The sequence below is a fragment of the Ascaphus truei genome, chromosome 3, assembly GCF_040206685.1.
Source record: "Ascaphus truei isolate aAscTru1 chromosome 3, aAscTru1.hap1, whole genome shotgun sequence".
NCBI lineage: Eukaryota > Metazoa > Chordata > Amphibia > Anura > Ascaphidae > Ascaphus > Ascaphus truei.
This window is the reverse complement of record NC_134485.1, coordinates 128,664,148-128,684,475: the sequence shown is the minus strand read 5'-3', so window position 1 is coordinate 128,684,475 and position 20,328 is coordinate 128,664,148. Positions and strand designations below refer to the sequence as shown.

At 42.7% G+C, this 20,328-nt stretch overlaps 2 protein-coding genes across 3 annotated transcripts in view; both read left to right on the top strand.

Annotated features, from left to right (window-relative positions):
- The window catches only part of HEATR6 (HEAT repeat containing 6), a 93,832-nt gene that overhangs the window by 27,551 nt on the left and 45,953 nt on the right, over positions 1–20,328 (top strand). For both annotated transcript variants that reach the window (XM_075589529.1, XM_075589530.1), the window contains exons 9-15: positions 3,724–3,901; positions 4,291–4,497; positions 7,283–7,382; positions 8,712–9,070; positions 9,177–9,299; positions 9,477–9,563; positions 12,186–12,320. In XM_075589529.1, coding sequence (XP_075445644.1) covers positions 3,724–3,901; positions 4,291–4,497; positions 7,283–7,382; positions 8,712–9,070; positions 9,177–9,299; positions 9,477–9,563; positions 12,186–12,320 — 1,189 coding nt within the window. The remainder of the gene's footprint in view (positions 1–3,723; positions 3,902–4,290; positions 4,498–7,282; positions 7,383–8,711; positions 9,071–9,176; positions 9,300–9,476; positions 9,564–12,185; positions 12,321–20,328) is intronic.
- LOC142489182 (actin, cytoplasmic type 5-like) lies at positions 14,071–15,519 on the top strand. Its single transcript, XM_075589528.1, is given in 1 exon segment — positions 14,071–15,519. A coding segment is annotated over 1 exon segment (1,131 nt). The 5' UTR covers positions 14,071–14,169; the 3' UTR covers positions 15,301–15,519.

The window sequence follows — 20,328 nt, the reverse complement described above, 5'->3', positions numbered from 1 at the left end:
TACATTGTACAAACCTAGGAAACCCAATTCTGTTGATGGTGTGTAATAAAGATGACCAAGTCACTTTAAATTTCTGTGCCCTAGACAACAAATGTTTATATTGTAAGCTTTTTGGATTAGTTACGCCTTTTAAAAAAATATATAAATATGAAGTGCAGCCTGTAGCTTTCTTGCCAGTTTACATAGGTTGCTACAGCAGTCCTCATTTTAAAGTATTAGTTAAATGATTGTTGACTGATTTGTACTATAGCTATAGCATTTCATCTTGTGGTGTTTTGGTTTGAATTGGTCGTGAAGGTGGCAGTACATCGCTTGTGTAAGGTATGCAATTCTTACTACTTGTAAAAAAAATATATATATTTTTAACATTTTATATATTTTTTCATAAAAAGATGTTGTTTTGTAAACAATGGTAATATACAGTGGCGATAAATTTTGTGAACCCCAATGATAATTACGGAAATTCCATAGTTTTTTCACGATCTTCTTGAATTAAAACCAGTCTTTTCTTAAAAATTTAATATGGTTTATTGACTAATTCCATGTCATATGAAACAAAATGGGTTAAAAAATAATTTTTAAGGATTTGGGCTCCACCAATCCACTGCAAGACAAATTGAGAAAGTTCAATTCCACAATCACTGTACCCAGGAGTTGACATCCTACCAAAATCTCTCCAAGAACAAACCAGCAAATCGTCAAGTAACTCGCAAAGAACCCCAGAGTAACATCCAAGGATCTGCAGGCCACTCTCGCCTTGGTTAATGTGAGTGTTCATGACTCTACTATCAGAAAAAGACTGAACAAGAATGGTGTTAATGGAAAGCTAGCCAGGAGGAAACCACTGCTCTCTAAAAAGAATATTTTTGCTGTCTGAAGTTTGCCAAAGAGCGCACAAATGATCCACAAGACTTCTGGAGCAATGGTCTCTTGGCAGACAAGTCAAAGGTAGAACTTTTTTGCCTCAATGAGAAAAGTTGTTTGCCGAAAACCAAACACTGCTTTCGAACAGAAAAACCTAATCTTAACAGTGTTGTAGTGTGCTGGTTTAGGGCTGGTTTAGGGCTGCTTTGCTGCCTCAGGACCTGGACGTCATATCATCATTGCAACGACTACAATCTTCTGATACACTGCAGATTTATAGAGTATAGAATGTCAGGCCATCCATCTGGGAGCTGAAGCTGATTGGAAAGTAGGTCATGCAGCAAGACAATGATCCTAAACATACAAGCAGATCTACAAAAAATGGCTGCTGCAGAAGCAATTCCACGTTTTAGAAAGTCCGGACCGAAACCCCATCAACATGCTGTACCAGGACCTGAAGCGAGCTGTCACTGAGTTGAAACAGTTATGTAAGGAGGAATGGGCCAACATTTCTCAAAACCGATGTGAGAGGCGGACAAGCTTAGGAAAAAGTTAGTTGAAGTCATTACTGCTCAAGGGATACGGAATTGAAAGGTTCATACTTTTTCACACATGCATATTGAATGTTTAAGCTTAAGATCTAATATTTTAGGTTTGAAATATATGAAAATCCCAAATGGTTCACAAACTTTTTTTTTTCCCTTCTCACCACTGTATATACTGTAAGTCGAGAATATCACAGGTACATTGTGGGAGAAGGGGGGGGATTCATGCTTCTTCTTTTCACCATTTACCTGAGGTTTCAAAATTAGAATTGTTTGACTCATCCATAGATTCAACTTTTTTTTTTTTAAATGTAAAACATTTATCTGATGGACTAGTTTTAACTTTTTCCATAGTCATTACACGCTCTTTAATTTGTGGAAACCATGACCTAGTTCCAATTAGCAGCAAATACAGCATCTTGCAGTTAAAATCTTGTGTGTACCCTTTACGACAGTTGTTTCATATTTCTTGAATGGCTTTACAAATATATTGTACGTTTCTATGCTTGTATAATTTGTTTTTCACCACCATTAGAGGTCTTCTTACAAGGTACAAGATTATTGATATCTTGAATGCTCTGGTGCAACAAATAATAATAATAATATGTTCTTGTATAGCGCTGCTAGTTTTACGTAGCGCTTTACAGAGACATTTTGCAGACACAGTCCCTGCCCTGTGGAGCTTGCAATCTATGTTTTTGGTGCCTGGGGCACAGGGAGATAAAGTGACTTGCCCAGGGTCACAAGGAGCCGACACCGGGAATTGAACCAGGCTCCCCTGCTTCAACCTCTCAGTGCCAGTCAGTGTCTTTATTCACTAAGCCACTCCCTCTTTAAATAACGGTTAAATTAAAATAAAGTTATGACCTTCATTTTTATAACCTTCCAGGTTCCGTAAAGGTATTGGAACTTTTTACTAGAGATGGGTGTGTGAAATCTGGATCTTCCCTAACGTTACATTTTAAAACCAAAACCAGAACACCAGGCCAAGTGCCAATCTCTAAATTATAAAAGATATGGCTAGAAATACCTAAAGTTTTTCAGTTATTTTAGGTTCCTAGATTTTTTTTTTGTTTTTGTTTTTTATATGCTATTCTGGCATTTTCCTCTTTTTTTTTTTTTTTTTAAATTTTTTTTTATTTTGAGTTTTTGGTTTTATAATTTGGTTCGGATATAGAATTTTTACCAAACGCGAGTGGCAATTCTTACTTTTCACTACAGAGTTAGGGCGTACAGTTTGACTCCGGTACAAAAATAAATAATGCAGATTATAATCTATATACTATCGTAATCCTATATTTTTAGGCTCGGCTTCAGAAATTGGAACCGCCTTACAAAACATATTAGGAGCACAGATTATCTGACTGTCAAATGCCTGTTTGCCTTTGATCTTAGAAATAGCCATTAGGAAAAGCTTCTTTGGATTTTAGTATGGGCTAGAGCAGGGGGGCGCAAACTTTTTTCCCTGCGCCCCCCTGACGGCTGTCACCTCACTCCCGCGCCCCCCTCAACCCCAACTTACCCGCGCTCCGACGTAATGACGTCACGTTGCCATAGCAACGTGACGTCACATGACCTCGCAGCGTCATTTTGACGCCGCGTTGCCATGGCGCCGCAGGGAGGAAGCCGCCGGAGCCACGGTAAATTAAGTTTACAGAGGCCCTGCAGCTCCCCCGGCACTTAATTTAAGTGCCTTCGGGAACCGCGCGGGGCCTCTGTAAACCCCGCGCCCCCCGTCGGCAGTGTCGCGCCCCCCCTGGGGGTCGCGCCCCACAGTTTGCGCACCCCTGGGCTAGAGAACAGTGTGGTAACATGGTAACCTAGAGCAGGGGTGCGCAAAGTTTGACATGCGCCCCCCTGCCTCCACTCCCCTCTGGCTTGCGTCCCCCATCCCTGCACGGCCCCGGCGTCAAATGACGTCACTTGCCAAGGCAACGTGGCGTCACGTGACCCCGCAATGTCATTTGATGCCGGGTTGCCATGGAGACGCTTTGCTGGATGGGAAGGTAAGCAAAAGTTACAGAGGCCTCACGCGATCCCCGGCATTTATTTTAAATACTTTCGGGGAATCGCAGGGCCTTTGTAACAGCCGCGCCCCCACAGAACATCTCGCGACCCCCACTTTCCACACCCCACACCTAGAGCAATATTTGTGTTTAAGGCATTCAATTTGAGAAAGCTTTTAAAAGGTTGCAAGTGTATGATGATATGCACGGTCTATCAGTACTGACCAAGCAATACATACAGTAAGCATGTCTTATAATCGTATGTCTTTTCCGCCACTACTAAAAAATGGCTTCTTTTGTCATTTAAGGTCTTTCCAAGCCAAAGTTCGACAATGGTCTTTATCCTGCTTTCTGTCTACAATAAAATCCATTGAGAAAAAAGTCCTCTATGGCTACTGGTCAGCCTTCGTGCCCGATATGCCGGGGATAGGAAGCCCACAGTCTGTGTCTTTGATGACAATTGCACTTAAAGACTATTCCCCAAAGGTAATCTTTTGGTGTTTTGTGAAAGCGTAAAGAGCTGTAGCAGACTGTTATGGTACATCTGAAATAAATAAAATGATAGCAAACTAAAAAATGTTTTATTTTAAAATGGAAGTAATATTTAATTTTATTTCCAAAACAAATGGTTCATTTGAGATTATCTCTTTTAAATTCTTTAGACTTTTTAGAAAAATATATGAATGGAAACTGTTTGTTTATATTTCCTTCTGTTTATTTTTCGTTCCTTTTTGTCTTGGTTGCTATGTGTATGTATGTATGCATGTATTTATTTATTCTCGTTTGCTTTCACTTTACTTTTTCTGAGGAATTAATGGAAAATGACTTCTTTTTTTTTTAAATCTAAAATGTTTTCTTGTTTTCCTCTATTTCAGACTCGGGCATGTGCCCTCCAGGTTCTGTCAGCCATTTTAGATGGATCAAAGCAGTTCCTTTCTGTTGCTGATGACGCTAGTGATCACAAGAGGGCCTTTACTCCCTTTTCTGTCACTCTTGCCTTAAGTATTAGGGAGCTGCACAGGTGCCTGTTGCTAGCATTAGTTGCGGAGTCTTCAGCACAAACTCTCACACAAATCAATAAGGTAAATATTCATGTTCACACTACTAAATGTAAGATGCAACAAGCGGCTTCATTAAAAAGTTTTGTGTAAGGAAATGTCATACTGTATGTTGTGCTCCAACAAAGTAGGTGAGAAAAATGTAATTGCTAATAAATCCTAAAATAAACATGAAGTTGTGTCACGGGAGACCAGGACTCTTTTATGAGATCAAGCCCCAAACAGGAGATAGAGATCAAATAAACAGACACAGCAAAAAGTCACAACAGAATGTGTACTCGCAACCCTCGGCAATACAGGGGGAATCTTTGTCACCTAGGTGTACGGCGCAAGCGCAATAACTTCCCCCGGTACAGCTTAGACTCCTGTAGGGGTCAAGAGTTTCCAGGCAGTGCTGAATGCAAGTTGCGGCAGGGCAACTTAAAATCTTCCGCTCGGCGTAGCAAGCAGCCTCAACCTTCGGGTGTCTGTTGCACGTCCTCAGAGCCCACTGCTTAGTCTATCTGAACGCCAACCCAGGAGAGATCTGTGGAACTCTGTTCAGACGCTGCTTTTCTAGGTTCCCGGTCTCTATAGGTAATGTTTGAGAAGGGAGCAGCGACTAATCCAATTGTAGATGCTCTGTTTTGGGTCAATCACAGTTAAGAAATGCATTTAACAGTTTACACCACACAATCTACATACAATAAAGGTTTATCTGTACATTGCTAGGGTTAACCCATAACATTCTGTCGACATGAGCCAAGGGCAGATGCATATACAGTGTGATCTTGTACATCCATCAGACTGGAAGGGGCAATGCCTAGGCTTTATTAATATGACCCGCATTGCATCTCCCGTTACAAAGTTTTTTTCATTTAAGCTTTAGTATGCCCTCCTGACTTTGCAGGCTGCTCCAAGAGCGATCACATGACGCAGAAGTGCCGGAGATCCTGGACAGTGTAATGGTTAAAGGGGCGGTCTCTCATAACTCCAAAAATAAATAAATGGCATGTTTAAGTTAATAAAAGAACACGCAATAAAAAAAATCAAAATCAGACCAGGGGCAGTTTTGCCTGAGTGTTTGTGTTAATACAAAATCATATGAATATTGTAGGGTTTTAAATGTGATTAGTGCGAGTGCTCATTTGCATGTCATAACCCAGAATCCCTGGAAGCAGTTGAAGCATTGTATGGCAAGGCAACGGTGCGCAAACTGGGGGGCGCAAGATTTCTTTGGGCGGCCGCGGCGGTTGCAGAGGCCCCACGCTCTTCCCCAAGGCATTTAAATGAAATGCCCGGGGTGCACGCGAGGCCTCCAACTCAACTTAGAGATTCAGAGGCTTGGTGTGACGCGTCGCCATGGCAACGCGGAGTGGGGTCATGTGACATCACTTGACCCCGCTGCATCATTTCACACAAGCAAAAAAGTTAAGGGGGGAGCAGGCAGGGGGGCGCAACTCCAAAAGTTTGCGCACCCCTGTGCTAAGGGATAATGGGGAAAGGCAGGTTTGTAGACCTGTCTTGAGACGTACGGTATGAATGTGCTCACAATTGGTATTTTCATTAAATGTGATAATTATTTCTTCCTTATTACTTAAAGCTTTCTCTCTCTATGTATTCCTCCCCCCACTGCCACAAGTTAAACAGGTAGTCGCAGAGCGCTTCCACCCTACTCTCCCCACCTTGCGCATTGCTCCCCCTCCTGGCCAGATTTAGGGGTGCTGACTAACCTGTCGGTCACAGCTTCAACCTGTTTAAATGTTGTTTTTTTTGTATGTATATATTTTTTGTTTAAATACCTTGTGCTTCTTAAACATTTCACTCTTGGATCCCTAAGCTTTCATGAGACCACACCTTTAGGGGGTTATTAAAATGTGATTGTCCGATCGGGGGAACTAAAGCACTGAAACTCCCATTGAGGTCAGTGGTAAGTTTCCATGCTATAGTGGCCCGATCTGCACTTTAATGAATAACCCCCTCAGCCTCAAAGTAATTTTTTTTTAAATAAATTGCTTTTATTTAGAAATATATTTCATGGTCAAACATTTAGACAAATATTGTGTGTGTATTATGTGAGAAGGATAGCTGGCACACCGGTAGCAATGGTTAAATGCCTGGTTCTTGTCCCATAGAATAATACTGGAAATACGTTGCCATCGGTGAGGATGGCAATGAAGAGACGACACTCAGTGTATAATCAAAAAGGTAATATATTAAGAGTATAATCACACAATCCGACGCTTCGATCCACACAGAGGGATCTTCAGGGCTGGTGCTGTCTCTTCATTGCCATCCTCACCGATGGTAACGTATTCCGTGTGTGTGTATCTATCTATCTATCTATCTATCTATCTATCTATCTATCACTAGCTCTTCATTACTCAGATGATTGATCCTTTGAAATAAATACAGAATTGTTACTTTACTGCATATCTAACATAGCTTGTTAGATTATATTGGAGTTTTAAAAGTGGCTTTATACAAATTTTAAAGCATTCCCGTACTTTAACAAAAGCTCAATTTTTTTTTAATTACTTATAAATAGTAAGGTATGAGTTGTTTACTCCAAAACATGTAGCAAAACAAATGAAGAAATTAGGGTGCTGCAAGAGCACATTAGCCACAATGGACAGCATGAAAAAAGATTATATGTTGTGCATCAGTCTTTCAGTCTTTCGGGTTTATGCAAAAATATTAGTTGCATAGGTCTGCGCCGTTGTGAAGTAATTTTTCTTGCATTTTGTCTATAAAAAACAAATTATCCTGCAATATGTAAGTTTGATATTATTTTGAAACATGTTTGACTAATTTTTTTTTTTTTTGCCAGTGCCTTGCAAATTTGGTTTCAAATGCACCTTATCATAGATTAAAACCTGGCCTGCTTACCAGAGTGTGGAACCAGATAAAGCCTTATATTCACAATAAAGGTTTGCAGAATATTTATTGTTTTACCCCTCTTGCATAAAGAATTTACTAATTTTTAGACTTGTTTATAAATTGAAGTACTGTTGACACTGTACTTAAGTAATTATTCCCGAAGAACAGGGCATTACTGGCCAATAATGCCGTGGCTGGAGGAGCTGAAGGCCCGAGGCGAAGCCAAGGGACTTTAACCCAGCCAGGGCATTGGCCCTGTTCTGAGGGGATTATGACTATTATAGGCTAAATGTAGGCTTTTTGGGGGGGGGGGGGGGGGGAAGTTATTTTTTTTTATATTTGTCATAAAAATACTTTTGTAATCATGTTGATTTTTATCAGTAGACGTGTGTCTGTGTGTGTGTGTGTCTCTCCAGTCCCCCCTACACACTCTGCAGCCCCCCTCCTCTATACACACAGCCCCCCCCTCAACACCCACAGACACTGCAACCCCCTGTAAACCCACAAAACTACACACACTGCAACACACACCCACCAAAACACACTGCTACCCTCCTCCGCCCTCTACACCTACTGATACACACACACACACACACACACACACACACACACACACTGCAGACCCCCTCTACACACAAAACATACTGCAGACACACACCAACAAAACAGACTGCTGGCCTCTCTACATCCACAAAACCCACACCAGCAGCCCCCCTCTACTCCCACTGCAGCCCCCTGTAAACACACACACACACAACACTCTGCACCCCTCCTACACCCAGAAACCACACACTGCAGCCCCCCCTCTGCATCCACACAACACACTGTAGACGCACAAACCAACAAAACAGACTGCTACATCTACAAAACGCACACCAGCAGCTCCCTCACTACATCCACTGCAGCCCCCTGTAAACCCACACACTGCAGACACACACACCAACATAACACACTCTACCCACAAAACACACACTGCAGACCCCCTCCCCCCTACACCAACATAAGACACACCAATAAAATACTCTTCTGGCCCCCTTGACACACAACAGACACACAAACCTTTTCCCCTCACTCCTGTGCGGAGCTCTCTGCAGTCATGGTTGGGGAGGAGTCAGTGCCTTGCTGGTGCGTCCTGTCCAATCACCTCCTCTGAGAGCTGACTTCACTCTCTTTTTTGTGAATGAGAATTGAAAGCTGATTGGCTGAAAAACTTGGCAGGGTGCCAAAAATTCCAGGCCATTACTGATTGGTTAAAATTATTTAGAGAGCAGGGATTTCAATAATGCCCGGAATTAACAGCTTTAGTCTATAATAAGCAATATTATAAAACCAATGATACTTTGTTGTCTCATCTCTGTATCCTATTTTTTATTCAATAGATGTAAATGTTCGTGTCTCTAGCCTTACTTTACTGGGGGCCATTGTGTCTGCTCAGTTCCCTTTACCAGAGGTACAGCTGCTTTTACAACAACCCAGTTACTCTCTATTGTCAAATAGTGGTTCTGCCACTCCAAGTCGACTCGGTGATCCAGAATGGTGGAGAAAAGAACCATTTTTAGAACTAGAAGGGAGTAATGGTCTCCATGCTGAGCAGTCACCTGCTGAGCCCTGCTGTCTTATACGATTGTGTATCACATTAGTGGTTAAACCAAGAGAAGACTGCTATTCTGACGGTGATGCCAGTTCTGCAGCTATAGTGCTCTACGAGCCATCTCCTGTTCGGCTAGAGGCGTTGCAGGTAGGAAAATTGAGTAAAACATTGAAGATAAAACTAATGTGGTTAATAGAACTTATTTCAGTAAACCTAAGCGCATTTAAACAGATTTGATTTTCAATTTATCTAGGTTCTAGCACGTCTTCTGAAAGGATACTTTATTATGGCACAGAGCTATTTGATAGAGCTTGGGGAGGTGGCCTGCAAGTGCATGAAGGAGACTGATGCTTCAATTCAGCTCCATGGTGCCAAGGTAAAACTTGTTTAAAACATTAATATTTCATATATATCATTAATATGTTGGGGAAATGCAAGTCTAGAAGATGATGATGAAATCTGTTTTACTGTAGTGTCTGTCTTTTCAAACGTGATTTAATTAACTAAATTAGGACTGAACTTTCATAAGAATCTTTTTGTGTGTTATTTACAGCTTTTGGAGGAGTTGGGAACAGGAATAGTTCAACAGCAGAAACTAGATTCCTTTGTTCCTCTTCCTCAGCGCGTGCCAGTCAGTCAGGTAGGTTTTCAGCAAAATAATGTTTTGTTTTTTTCTTTGTGGGAAATAACAAAATGGGTAACTCCTGCATAAAAAATATTGTTATTTTTTTTAAATTTCCTCTGGCATAAATGTTTTCTAGTGATTGCTTAAAATTCACAAAAAAAAATGTATTTAGTTGGTGATATGCCTGCTGTAGTACAAACATACATCCTCAACACTGTAGATTACTGAACTATAAAAGGTACATCAATAGTTTAAGTACTGTATATGGGTTGACTGACAACATATAGCAATGTGCTTGGATTCTGTTATCCACGTAAGTGCAAAAATTGTTGCTATTTGTCTTTCTTGTGCTCAGTGCGGTAACATCCATAAGGGCCCTACGTTTACACATCCCCAAACAGGACGTTGGTACCACATGAAACATTACACCACATGCAATACAGATTTTCTGGTGTACTTGATTAAGTGCCCCTGCGGCATGGCTTATGTTGGCGAGACCACCCCTAAACTCAAGCAGAGGGCGAGCCAACACAAATCTACGATTTCATGCCGTGTACAAGACCAGCCAGTGTCCGCCCATTTTGTCAGCAGGGCACAGTATCAGCCAGCTACGGGTGCAAGTCATAGAACATGTCTTGAAATCAAGACGTGGGGGTAACAGGATTTTTATCCTTTAAAAACGTGATGCCTTCTGGATACACGAGTTGGGGACATTACATCCCCATGGTCTTAACCGTGATTATGACTTGATGGGTTTCTGAGGATTGGACTTTGTATAATTAAAGGATGCCTGTGTTGGTTGTTTGTGGTGTGATGCTATCTGGGAGACGTGTTTTATTACGTTGCTATCCCATTTGTGTCAACCATTACAATTGTGCTCCTAGAGCGGTTGCACATAGCATGTGCATGGACTATTTCAGCGTTTTCACGTGACCTATTATTTGGGTTTCCCGTCTATCTTCGTGTTTGTCTGAAGGGCTCTACGCAGTACTGTTCGAAACCTCCTTGTTTATGACTACACCCAGGCTACTGATGTGGTGTTTACCTGTGTTATGTTATTCCAACTCTTCTGTTTTGGACTATTTAATATTGACTTGTAATTTTGGAGTTTTTGTCTGTTCCATTATTTCACGTGTTTCTTTTGTTTACCGTGTCCTGTCTATTCTCCCCCAACCACATCCCTGTTATTCCCTCTGTTTTCTTATTATTTATGTGTATTTAATGTACTTTTTTATTTTGTTTTCACTGTTGGTTGCCTAGTCAGTTAGGGATGTTGTCTTTTTGTGTGTGTATATATATATAGGGATTATGGCATTTTGTGAGGAACACACATTTAGAGGGTTCTGCAAAATGTACCCTTATACTTCTAATATTCTAGTTTAGAGTACAAGGTTTTAGTTCTTTCCTTGGGCAGTGTATGATCTGTGTATATAATGAGCAGCTTATGCTAATTTGTGACCAATGCACATGCTCTGTAGTGCTGTTCAGACAAGCAGTATAGGTTACACCAGTGGTGTGCAAACTGGGGGGGGGCGGCTCCCAGGGGGGGGGGGGGGTTGAGATTTGTTTGGATGGGGTGCGGGCGGTTGAAGAGGCCCCGTGCACTTCCCACAGGCATTTAATGCCGGGGTATCGCGTGAGGCCACTGCAACGCTATACTCGCCTTGCTCCAGCCGGCTGTGTGATGCGTCGCCATGGCAGGGGTCATGGTGTGACGTCACATGACTCCCGCACGCCGCAAAGATAGGTAGGGGGTGGCGCGAGCACTGGGGGGGCACAGCGCAAATAGTTTGCTCACCCCTGGGTTACACAGCTGATCTAGGTTTGGTGATTATGACTTTAATGCTTTTTGTATGTGTTCCACCCTATATATTCTGTCCTTGCTTCATTGACAACACAGAGCTTGAGAAAAGACCTTGTGGTCTGAAACGTACGTTGCTCTGGAGTTTTGGTGATTGCCTGATGATTTTTTGAGATGTAATAATCCTTTTTCTATTGAGTGTGTTGCGGACTTTGTGTGTGTGTGTGTGTATATTTATATTCTCATTAAGCTCTTTTTTGGCGCTGTATGGATTAATTGACATCAGTAACTGTAGAGACACTCAAACCAAGCAGCTGAAGCTTGCATTTAATATTGATCATTTTACTCTCTACAGATTTTCTTTAATTTGCTTATTGTGGTGTTTTCAACTTGATATGGGTTCTTTACAGTAAGGGCAGTTAAAATGTGGAATTCATTACCCATGGAGACTGTGATGGCAGATACAATAGATTTGTTCAAAAAAAAGCTTAGACATTTTTTTAGAAAGGAAAGGTATACAGGGATATACCAAATAAGTACACATGGGGAGGATGTTGATCCAGGGATTAATCCGATTGCCACTTCTTGGAGTCAGGAAGGAATTTATTTTCCCCTTTGAGATATCATTGGATGATATGACACTGAGGTTTTTTGTTTGCCTTCCTCTGGATTAATAAGTATAGATATAGGATAAAGTATCTGTTGTCTAAATTTAGCATAGATTGAACTTGATGGACATACGTCTTTTTTCAACCTCATCTACTATGATATTATATTACATTTTCTTCCATAATTTGGCTCCAACATAAATTGTAACATTTTTGGCTCTAATACAGGCTGTAACATTTTGGAGCATGATCCTGAATGGTCCTTTGCCCGGTGCCTTGCAGAATGAACAGCATCCTACCCTTCAAACAAGTGCTTGTGACGCTTTGTCTTCCATCTTGCCAGAGGCTTTCAACAATTTGCCGGTAAGTAAAGAGATCTCTGTTGTATAAAAAAGACACTTTTTTTTTTTTTTTTTAACCTTTTTGATTACCCAATTTACATAGGTACGTCATGAGCTGGATCACCAGTGGCTCTTGTGGCGAACCAATTACGCCATGCCCCCTCCCCCACAATAAAAGTGATCTGAGTTATCACTAATTTCAATCACCTCCTTCCCTCCAGCTTGCATGGGACGCCAGCCCTTATTGGGTTGGAGGGGACCCTGTTTCTCAAAATGTAATCTCTTAATGCCCTACCGACCACCTTTTTCTTGCATACCTGCCTTCCATATCACTTGGGGTCTGGTGAGGGGGAGATCGTTGGCTTCTAGTGTTGTAGCGCTGATAAGAGCAGCCTCCGTCAATGCCCCACGTGCAGGAGGCTGTCGTTGTGTCTGCCCCTATTCTGCTGTCTCCAGTTAATAAGGTCGTCGCCTAGAGACAGCGGAACAGAGGGCAGGCACATGGGGCATTGCAGGAGTCTTATTGACACCTGATGAACGATTGCCCCCGTGACCAGACCCCAAGGAATGGAAGGTAGGGATCTGGTGTGGGGCATGAATGGGTTATATTTTATGGTAGAATGTCCCTCACACCCCCGGCTACTAATGAGGTCTGCACCCCGCTCACTCCCAAGCCACTGGTAAGGGGTCAGACATTGTAGAAAGGACGGGGGCTTCAGGCTGTAGATGTTCTTCGGAGCTTAAGGGGGGGTGGTGCCGCGCTTTACCATGCCTTGCCGTGCGAGGGAGGGGAAGAGCGAAGTTGCAGGGATAGGCGGTGAAGGGAGTGATGTGTTCATGTACTGTATGTATATGTGTTTTACATGTATGTTTATATTTGTGTGTGTATGCCCATACTACCCATGTTTGAATTCCTTGGGGCATACTTTTGTGATATTTTTATGCTGGGGGAGGGGAGGCTTGTTGCTTGTTAATTATGGCATGTACCTTTTTATATTCATATAAAGGAAAAACCAGGGGGTGCAAAAATACCTAGGAGAAAATATACAAAACTACCATAGTGCAGTAGTGGAAATGCTCTAAAAAATGGCTAATATGACACACTAGATGATGTCAGCAATGTCCAACAACAGATAATCCAGATAGCAAAAAATAGCGCAAAAATAGGAGGTAGTGTAGATATCAAAAGAGAAACACAGAGCCCAGATAAAATACCAAAGCGATTTATCCAACACTCGTAAAAATGAAGGCTTACAAGATTCCAAATGGGTCACAGCATAGGTATAAGGTGGTAGCCGAGTCGCGTTCTCAGGATCCCGTCACACCGCAGCTGCATCCACTTGTCTCCGTCCTGCACCTCTGCTCGGAGCCGATACGTCACTTCCGGTTCCTCCGCTGATCGAAGTTGACGTCACAGGACCTCCCGGCAGGTTCTCTCTCTCCAGATAACACACTGAGGGTCATGCTCTACGCGTTTCGCCATTCTTAGTGACGACTTCGTCAGGAGTAGCATTAACCCATAAGAGGATACTATATATATCCTCTAAACTACCAATGACCTTTCCTCCTATAGGTCAATGGGTGATAACATCTATACCAATGAAAAAATGGCTAAATAACCCCTCCCTGTCATAGAATTACCACGAAATACAAACTTTATACATTTCATTTAAAATAAAAATAGAACATAGTACTAGATCTTCCTTTACAACATAAGGAAAAGATCGATACTAAATAAAATTATTAAAATTATAGAAGTATGATTCAGCCGGCGGCAGCGGATCTGATAGTACCTTCCCTCCAGCACGCGCTCCTTCCTGTAACAATCACACAGCCTTTACTGCGCTTTAAGGAACTCCAAGTAAATAAACATGGCAGATGAAGAGATTGCAGCGCTCGTCATTGACAATGGCTCTGGTATGTGCAAAGACGGCTTTGCTGGAGATGATGCTCCCCGTGCTGTGTTCCCCTCCATTGTTGGTCGCCCAAGACATCAGGGTGTCATGGTTGGCATGGGTCAGAAGGACAGCTATGTAGGTGATGAGGCCCAGAGCAAGAGAGGTATCTTGACTCAAAAGTACCCCATTTAACACGGCATTGTCACAAACTGGGATGACATGGAGAAAATCTGGCATCACACATTCTACAATGAGCTTTGTGTGGCCCCTGAAGAACACCCAGTTTTGCTCACAGAAGCCCCCCTGAACCCCAAGGCCAACAGAGAAAAGATGACACAGATCATGTTTGAGACCTTCAACACCCCAGCTATGTATGTTGCCATCCAAGCTGTGCTGTCCCTCTATGCTTCTGGTCGTACCACTGGTATCGTTATGGACTCTGGTGATGGTGTCACCCACACAGTGCCCATCTACGAGGGTTATGCCTTACCCCATGCTATCCTCCGTCTGGACTTGGCTGGTCGTGACCTGACAGACTACCTCATGAAGATCTTAACCGAGAGAGGCTACAGCTTCACTACCACAGCTGAGAGGGAAATCGTACGAGACATCAAGGAGAAGCTCTGCTATGTTGCCCTTGACTTTGAACAGGAGATGGCCACCGCTGCTTCATCTTCCTCCCTGGAGAAGAGCTACGAACTGCCCGACGGTCAGGTCATCACAATTGGAAATGAGAGGTTCAGGTGTCCAGAGGCCCTCTTCCAGCCTTCCTTCTTGGGTATGGAATCCTGCGGCATCCATGAGACTACTTTCAACTCAATCATGAAGTGTGATGTTGACATCCGTAAGGACCTGTATGCCAACACTGTCTTATCTGGAGGTACCACAATGTACCCTGGCATTGCTGACAGAATGCAGAAGGAAATCACTTCCCTGGCTCCCGGCACAATGAAAATCAAGATTATTGCCCCACCTGAGCGCAAATACTCTGTCTGGATTAGTGGCTCCATCCTGGCCTCCCTTTCTACCTTCCAACAGATGTGGATCAGCAAGCAGGAATACGATGAGTCCGGCCCATCCATTGTCCACCGCAAATGCTTCTAAATGGACTGGTAGCAGATGCGTAGCATTTGCTGCATGAGTTCGTCAAAGTATTAATTTGCCTTGGCAAATGTGTACGCCTCATGCTAGCCTCGTGAAACTGGAATAGAGGCAACTTCCAAATGAACTTGCCCTGGGAATGTGAGACATCTTTAAGTCACAACTTGTTGGGATTTTGTATTGCAAGACTTTGACCTGTCTCCTCAAACCATTCCTGTGGTGTCAATGCTAGCATACCATACCATACCATACACTGTACACACCTCTGATACAAATCCTGGTGGGGATAGCAGTCTGGGTGACATTTAAACCAACATCTTGCGTAGAAAAAAGCACTTCTGTGAAAGGCTGACGATCTGCGTCAGTATTGTGAATAATGACACTTCTGCCCTTAAGTTATTCGTAGCTCTTCTGGGAGGAGTCGAGGCTGGAGATGTGTACAGGGTATCTGAGGTTAGGCTTCCCAACATCTATTGAGCGTTTAATATTCCAGAGTTTCACATCCGAGGCTGGTAAGAGTACATGAAGGAATTGTCACTTCTGTCTTGCCACACTTTCTAGTAAGGTGGCAAAACATGGCGTCCACGCCTTAGAACGATTTTTTCTTAACCCAGCTTGTATTCCCAACAAACAGCACGGGGCTTAAAGAAATGTTACAAACTTATTGCAGTTACACATGTAAATTTATGCATCTGAGTTAATTTATGTAAATTTATTTGTATGTTGCCTTAATGTTCTCACATGACCGTAGAAAACCAAAATGTGTTAGTCATCCTGAGGTTGAGAATTGTAACTCCCAGAAACACTTCATTGTGTAAGGAAAAATAAAGCGCTGCAGTAAAAAAAAAAAAAAATTTGTAGAAGTATTAAATAAATTAAGTAATACAAATCTATATTCAACATAAACCCATAAATCGCTAAATATATATCCCTGATCTCATGAATAGAGTATAGGAAAGATGACGATTGATGAATCTCGAAAATGTAAGAGAAAATACAGAGTTAGTCGATGACTTGATAATCAATTATCAAGTCATCGACTAACTGTATTTTCTCTTACATTTTCGAGATTCATCAATCATCATCTTTCCTATACTCTATTCATGAGATCAGGGATATATATTTAGCGATTTATGGGTTTATGTTGAATATAGATTTGTATTATTTAATTTATTTAATACTTCTATAATTTTAATAATTTTATTTAGTATCGATCTTTTCCTTATGTTGTAAAGGAAGATCTAGTACTATGTTCTATTTTTATTTTAAATGAAATGTATAAAGTTTATTTTAAATGAAATGTATAAAGTTTGTATTTCGTGGTAATTCTATGACTGGGAGGGGTTATTTAGCCATTTTCCCATTGGTATAGATGTTATCACCCATTGACCTATAGGAGGAAAGGTCATTGGTAGTTTAGAGGGTATATATAGTATCCTCTTATGGGTTAATGCTACTCCTGACGAAGCCGTCACTAAGAACGGCGAAACGCATAGAGTGTGACCCTCAGTGTGTTATCTGGAGGGAGAGAACCTGCCGGGAGGTCCTGTGACGTCAACTTCGATCGGCGGACGAACCGGAAGTGACGTATCGGCTCCGAGCAGAGGTGCAGGACGGAGACCAGTGGATGCAGCGGCGGTGTGACGGGATCCCGAGAACGCTACTCGGCTACCACCTATACCCTTATACCTATGCTGTGACCCATTTGGAATCCTGTAAGCCTTCATTTTATTTTTTTTTCAACTTCAAATTTTCCTTTATTGGGTTCACAGATTCTTACATTGTATCACAGCCCATTGTATTAAAGCATCCCAATAAAGTTTTTATATCATACATTAGACTATTTGAACTGCCTCAATATGGAACAAGAAGCAAACATATAGGACAAACAAGACAAACTAGACGATGGACAAGGGAGGGGGGGAGAAGGGGGAGGGGTTTTCTCCGGGTATGCCTACCGACGTATAGTCTCTTATGAGCTTCTTATCTTTGTAGATATCCCTCATTGTCTCCATCTCGAGTATGCCGAGTTATCCCTATAGACTAGGTGTGTTGGATTGCTACCCTGGGGGCTGTCACCTACCTGTTCGTCGCTATTCGTCGTCTGGACTCTGACCCCTAGAGGAGAACGCGCCTGTACCTATTATAGCAGGATTGCGGTGGCATCCACCCCGGGGATGTCTGTCTGTGTCAGCCAAGGCGACCAGACTTTTAGGAAGTTTGTGCCGGTGTCATTAACCAAACTCGTTAATTGTTCCATCCGGCAAACGTGCCAAATCCGATTTCGAATCTTGGGGATAACTGGAATTACTGGTTGCTTCCATAATGCTGCGATCTCGCATCTAGTGGCTATTGCAAAGTGCGCGATTAATTTGTGCGTCGCATTTGGCATACCCTGGACCCGCCTGCCCAGTAGAAACAACCACGGGTCCAGGGGGATCTCCCAACCGAGAATCCGCTGTAACCAAAAAAACCTTCATTTTTACGAGTGTTCAATAAATCGCTTTGGTATTTTATCTGGGCTCTGTGTTTCTCTTTTGATATCTACACTACCTCCTATTTTTGTGCTATTTTTTGCTATCTGGATTATCTGTTGTTGGACATTGCTGACATCATCTAGTGTGTCATATTAGCCATTTTTGAGAGCATTTCCACTACTACACTATGGTAGTTTTGTATATTTTCTCCTAGGTATTTTCGCTCCACTGGTTTTTCCTTTATATGCATCTGTTTGGACCTTGAAACAGTCCTCCAAGGGGTTGAGTGTTTTATTACCACCTTTTTGCGCTGCACATTATTTTGATTTATTTGTCACTATATGTTCACTTTCACTGCTTAGAGGTTTATATAGTGTTGGAGCGCCATCTAGTGTATTTTTGTACACCTTTTTATATTCAGCCTGAATAGTCTTGCTAATTTGGGGTCTGTATTACAAATCTGGTATCAGTGTATTATGGGAATCAGGGGCACACAAATGTAGTATTCCTTTTAAAGGGAGGATGACGGTTGTTAGAGAAATCTGTGACAATATTAATAAAATAAGTAGATTTATTATTTTTCTAAATTTATGACATCTTGGTCATATAATATGCAAACTCATTCAAGATGGATGCAAATGAAAAGTGAAATTTGTGCCTCGCGGCCACGCAAACAAGTCCGGCTACATCTGTTTATTTCTCCAGTGTCATCTATGGCAGCCAAAATCAGAGGTGTGGTAGGACAAGAGTTCTGATGCATGTATAAATGAGGTGTGGCGTCTTTGTCCTGAACTGGCCACTGTCGGGGTCCATGAATTCATGGCGCCCTCTGGCTGTACAGAGGGATTAGGAGCCAGGTACAGGGCTGCTCCATTGGTGGCCTGGGGTGCAGGATTCTCGTCTCTCAGTCTCCACCAGGACAGCCAGATATTTAAAAGGTACTCTTGCCACTGCACTTTGCTGCAGTACCTTTTTTTAATAGAATGTATTTATTTCTCAGCAAAATTCAACAAGCTCTTTACACCTCCTTGAAACGCTGTTGTGTTCCAGAGGCACTCCCTGCAAGTCTAGCAACCTGTCTGCAACCCATTGTTGACCGCTTTTCACAGCTAGCCATCACGGCCTTATTAGTCTACTCTTCCCTGCAGCTATATTGGCATTTCTGCCCTTAACAATGTCTGCCCCACCTGCTTCAGGGGATTAGAAATCTAAGCAGCTGCTGCATGACTCTCAGGCTTCTAAGCCAAAGAATGCAGTTGCAAAATCCAAATATTGTACTACCTGCAATGTCAAGTTACCAGCCTCTCATCCTAAGAGAATGTGTTCGTATTGTGTTAGGAAAATTACTGAAGAAGATGTTCCTTCTTCAAATAACTTTGACTGAAATAAATCTACTCTCATGCAATCTTTTGAGAAATTAGGTCCCCAGACTAACTTCAAACGTTCCTTACCTCAAGTGTTGGTAGACAAAGGCCAAGTCCATAGACGGACAGGCCGTGCTGAGGCGTGCGGACGCTCCGCGCTGAGCCCCTGCATCCTCAATGAGGATGCCTTGAGAGGGGGCTCACGCGAGCGTCCGCAGGCGTGCTGACGAGTTGGAGGTTTCAGCCGAGCGCCAAGCTGTTTTTCAGTGCGCTGTCGGCTGAAAACCTCCAATCACAGCACAGCAGCGTCAACGTCACGGCGCCATGACATTGACGTCAGTGCGTTGCGGGCGATTGGCTTAGCGACGTCACTGCCCCGCCTCCAACCACCTCCGGCCCCCGGCTCCCTTCGCGCACGCTGGCTCGCCTGCAAGTCCGTGCAATCGCGCTGACTGAAGCAGGCGAGCCTCAGCGTTAGCGCGCCTCCGCTCTCCCCATCCCTCTATGGCCCGGGCCTTTTCTGAGCTGGATGAGGAGTCCTCGAAAGAAGTGGATATCCAGGAAGAGCTTGGGGCATTAAAAGGTGATTCCATTGAAGTATTGATAAAGAATATGTGCACCATATTGAAGACCGTAAGTAACAGCTCGGGGTCTTAAATCAAGCATTTCTGGGCCCAGGAAGGTGGCTGCATGGTTCCAATTCACAGCTCCATTCAACGCACTTTTGGAATCAAATGTAATTTAGCGGAAAGACCTAGCAATGCGACAAAACGCTTCACTGAAATGTACCCATTCGAAGTAGACTGCAAAACATGGTTATTCTCCTAAGGTGCACACAGCGATTTCATGGATAGCAAGAACAGATGGCGCAATGTATAAAGTGCATGTTGCAGAAGGAATACACCAGTCTGGAAACGGCTTTGAATTCAGCAACTGCCATGGCCGGTATATCCAGAATCTTGAGAATCTGGATCTCCAAATTGGAAGACCAAATTGAAACGGGAACTTCCAGAGATGGTTGCGGGATTTTACGAACCTCAAAGGTGCCATTGATTTTGTGTTGACGCATCCATGGCTGTCATCCTACTTAACGCAAGATCCTCAGCGAATGCAGTAGCCGCCAGGAGGGCGCTGTAGTTGGACTTGGGCGGCAGACACATCTACCAAATTGAAGTTGGTATCCCTGCCTT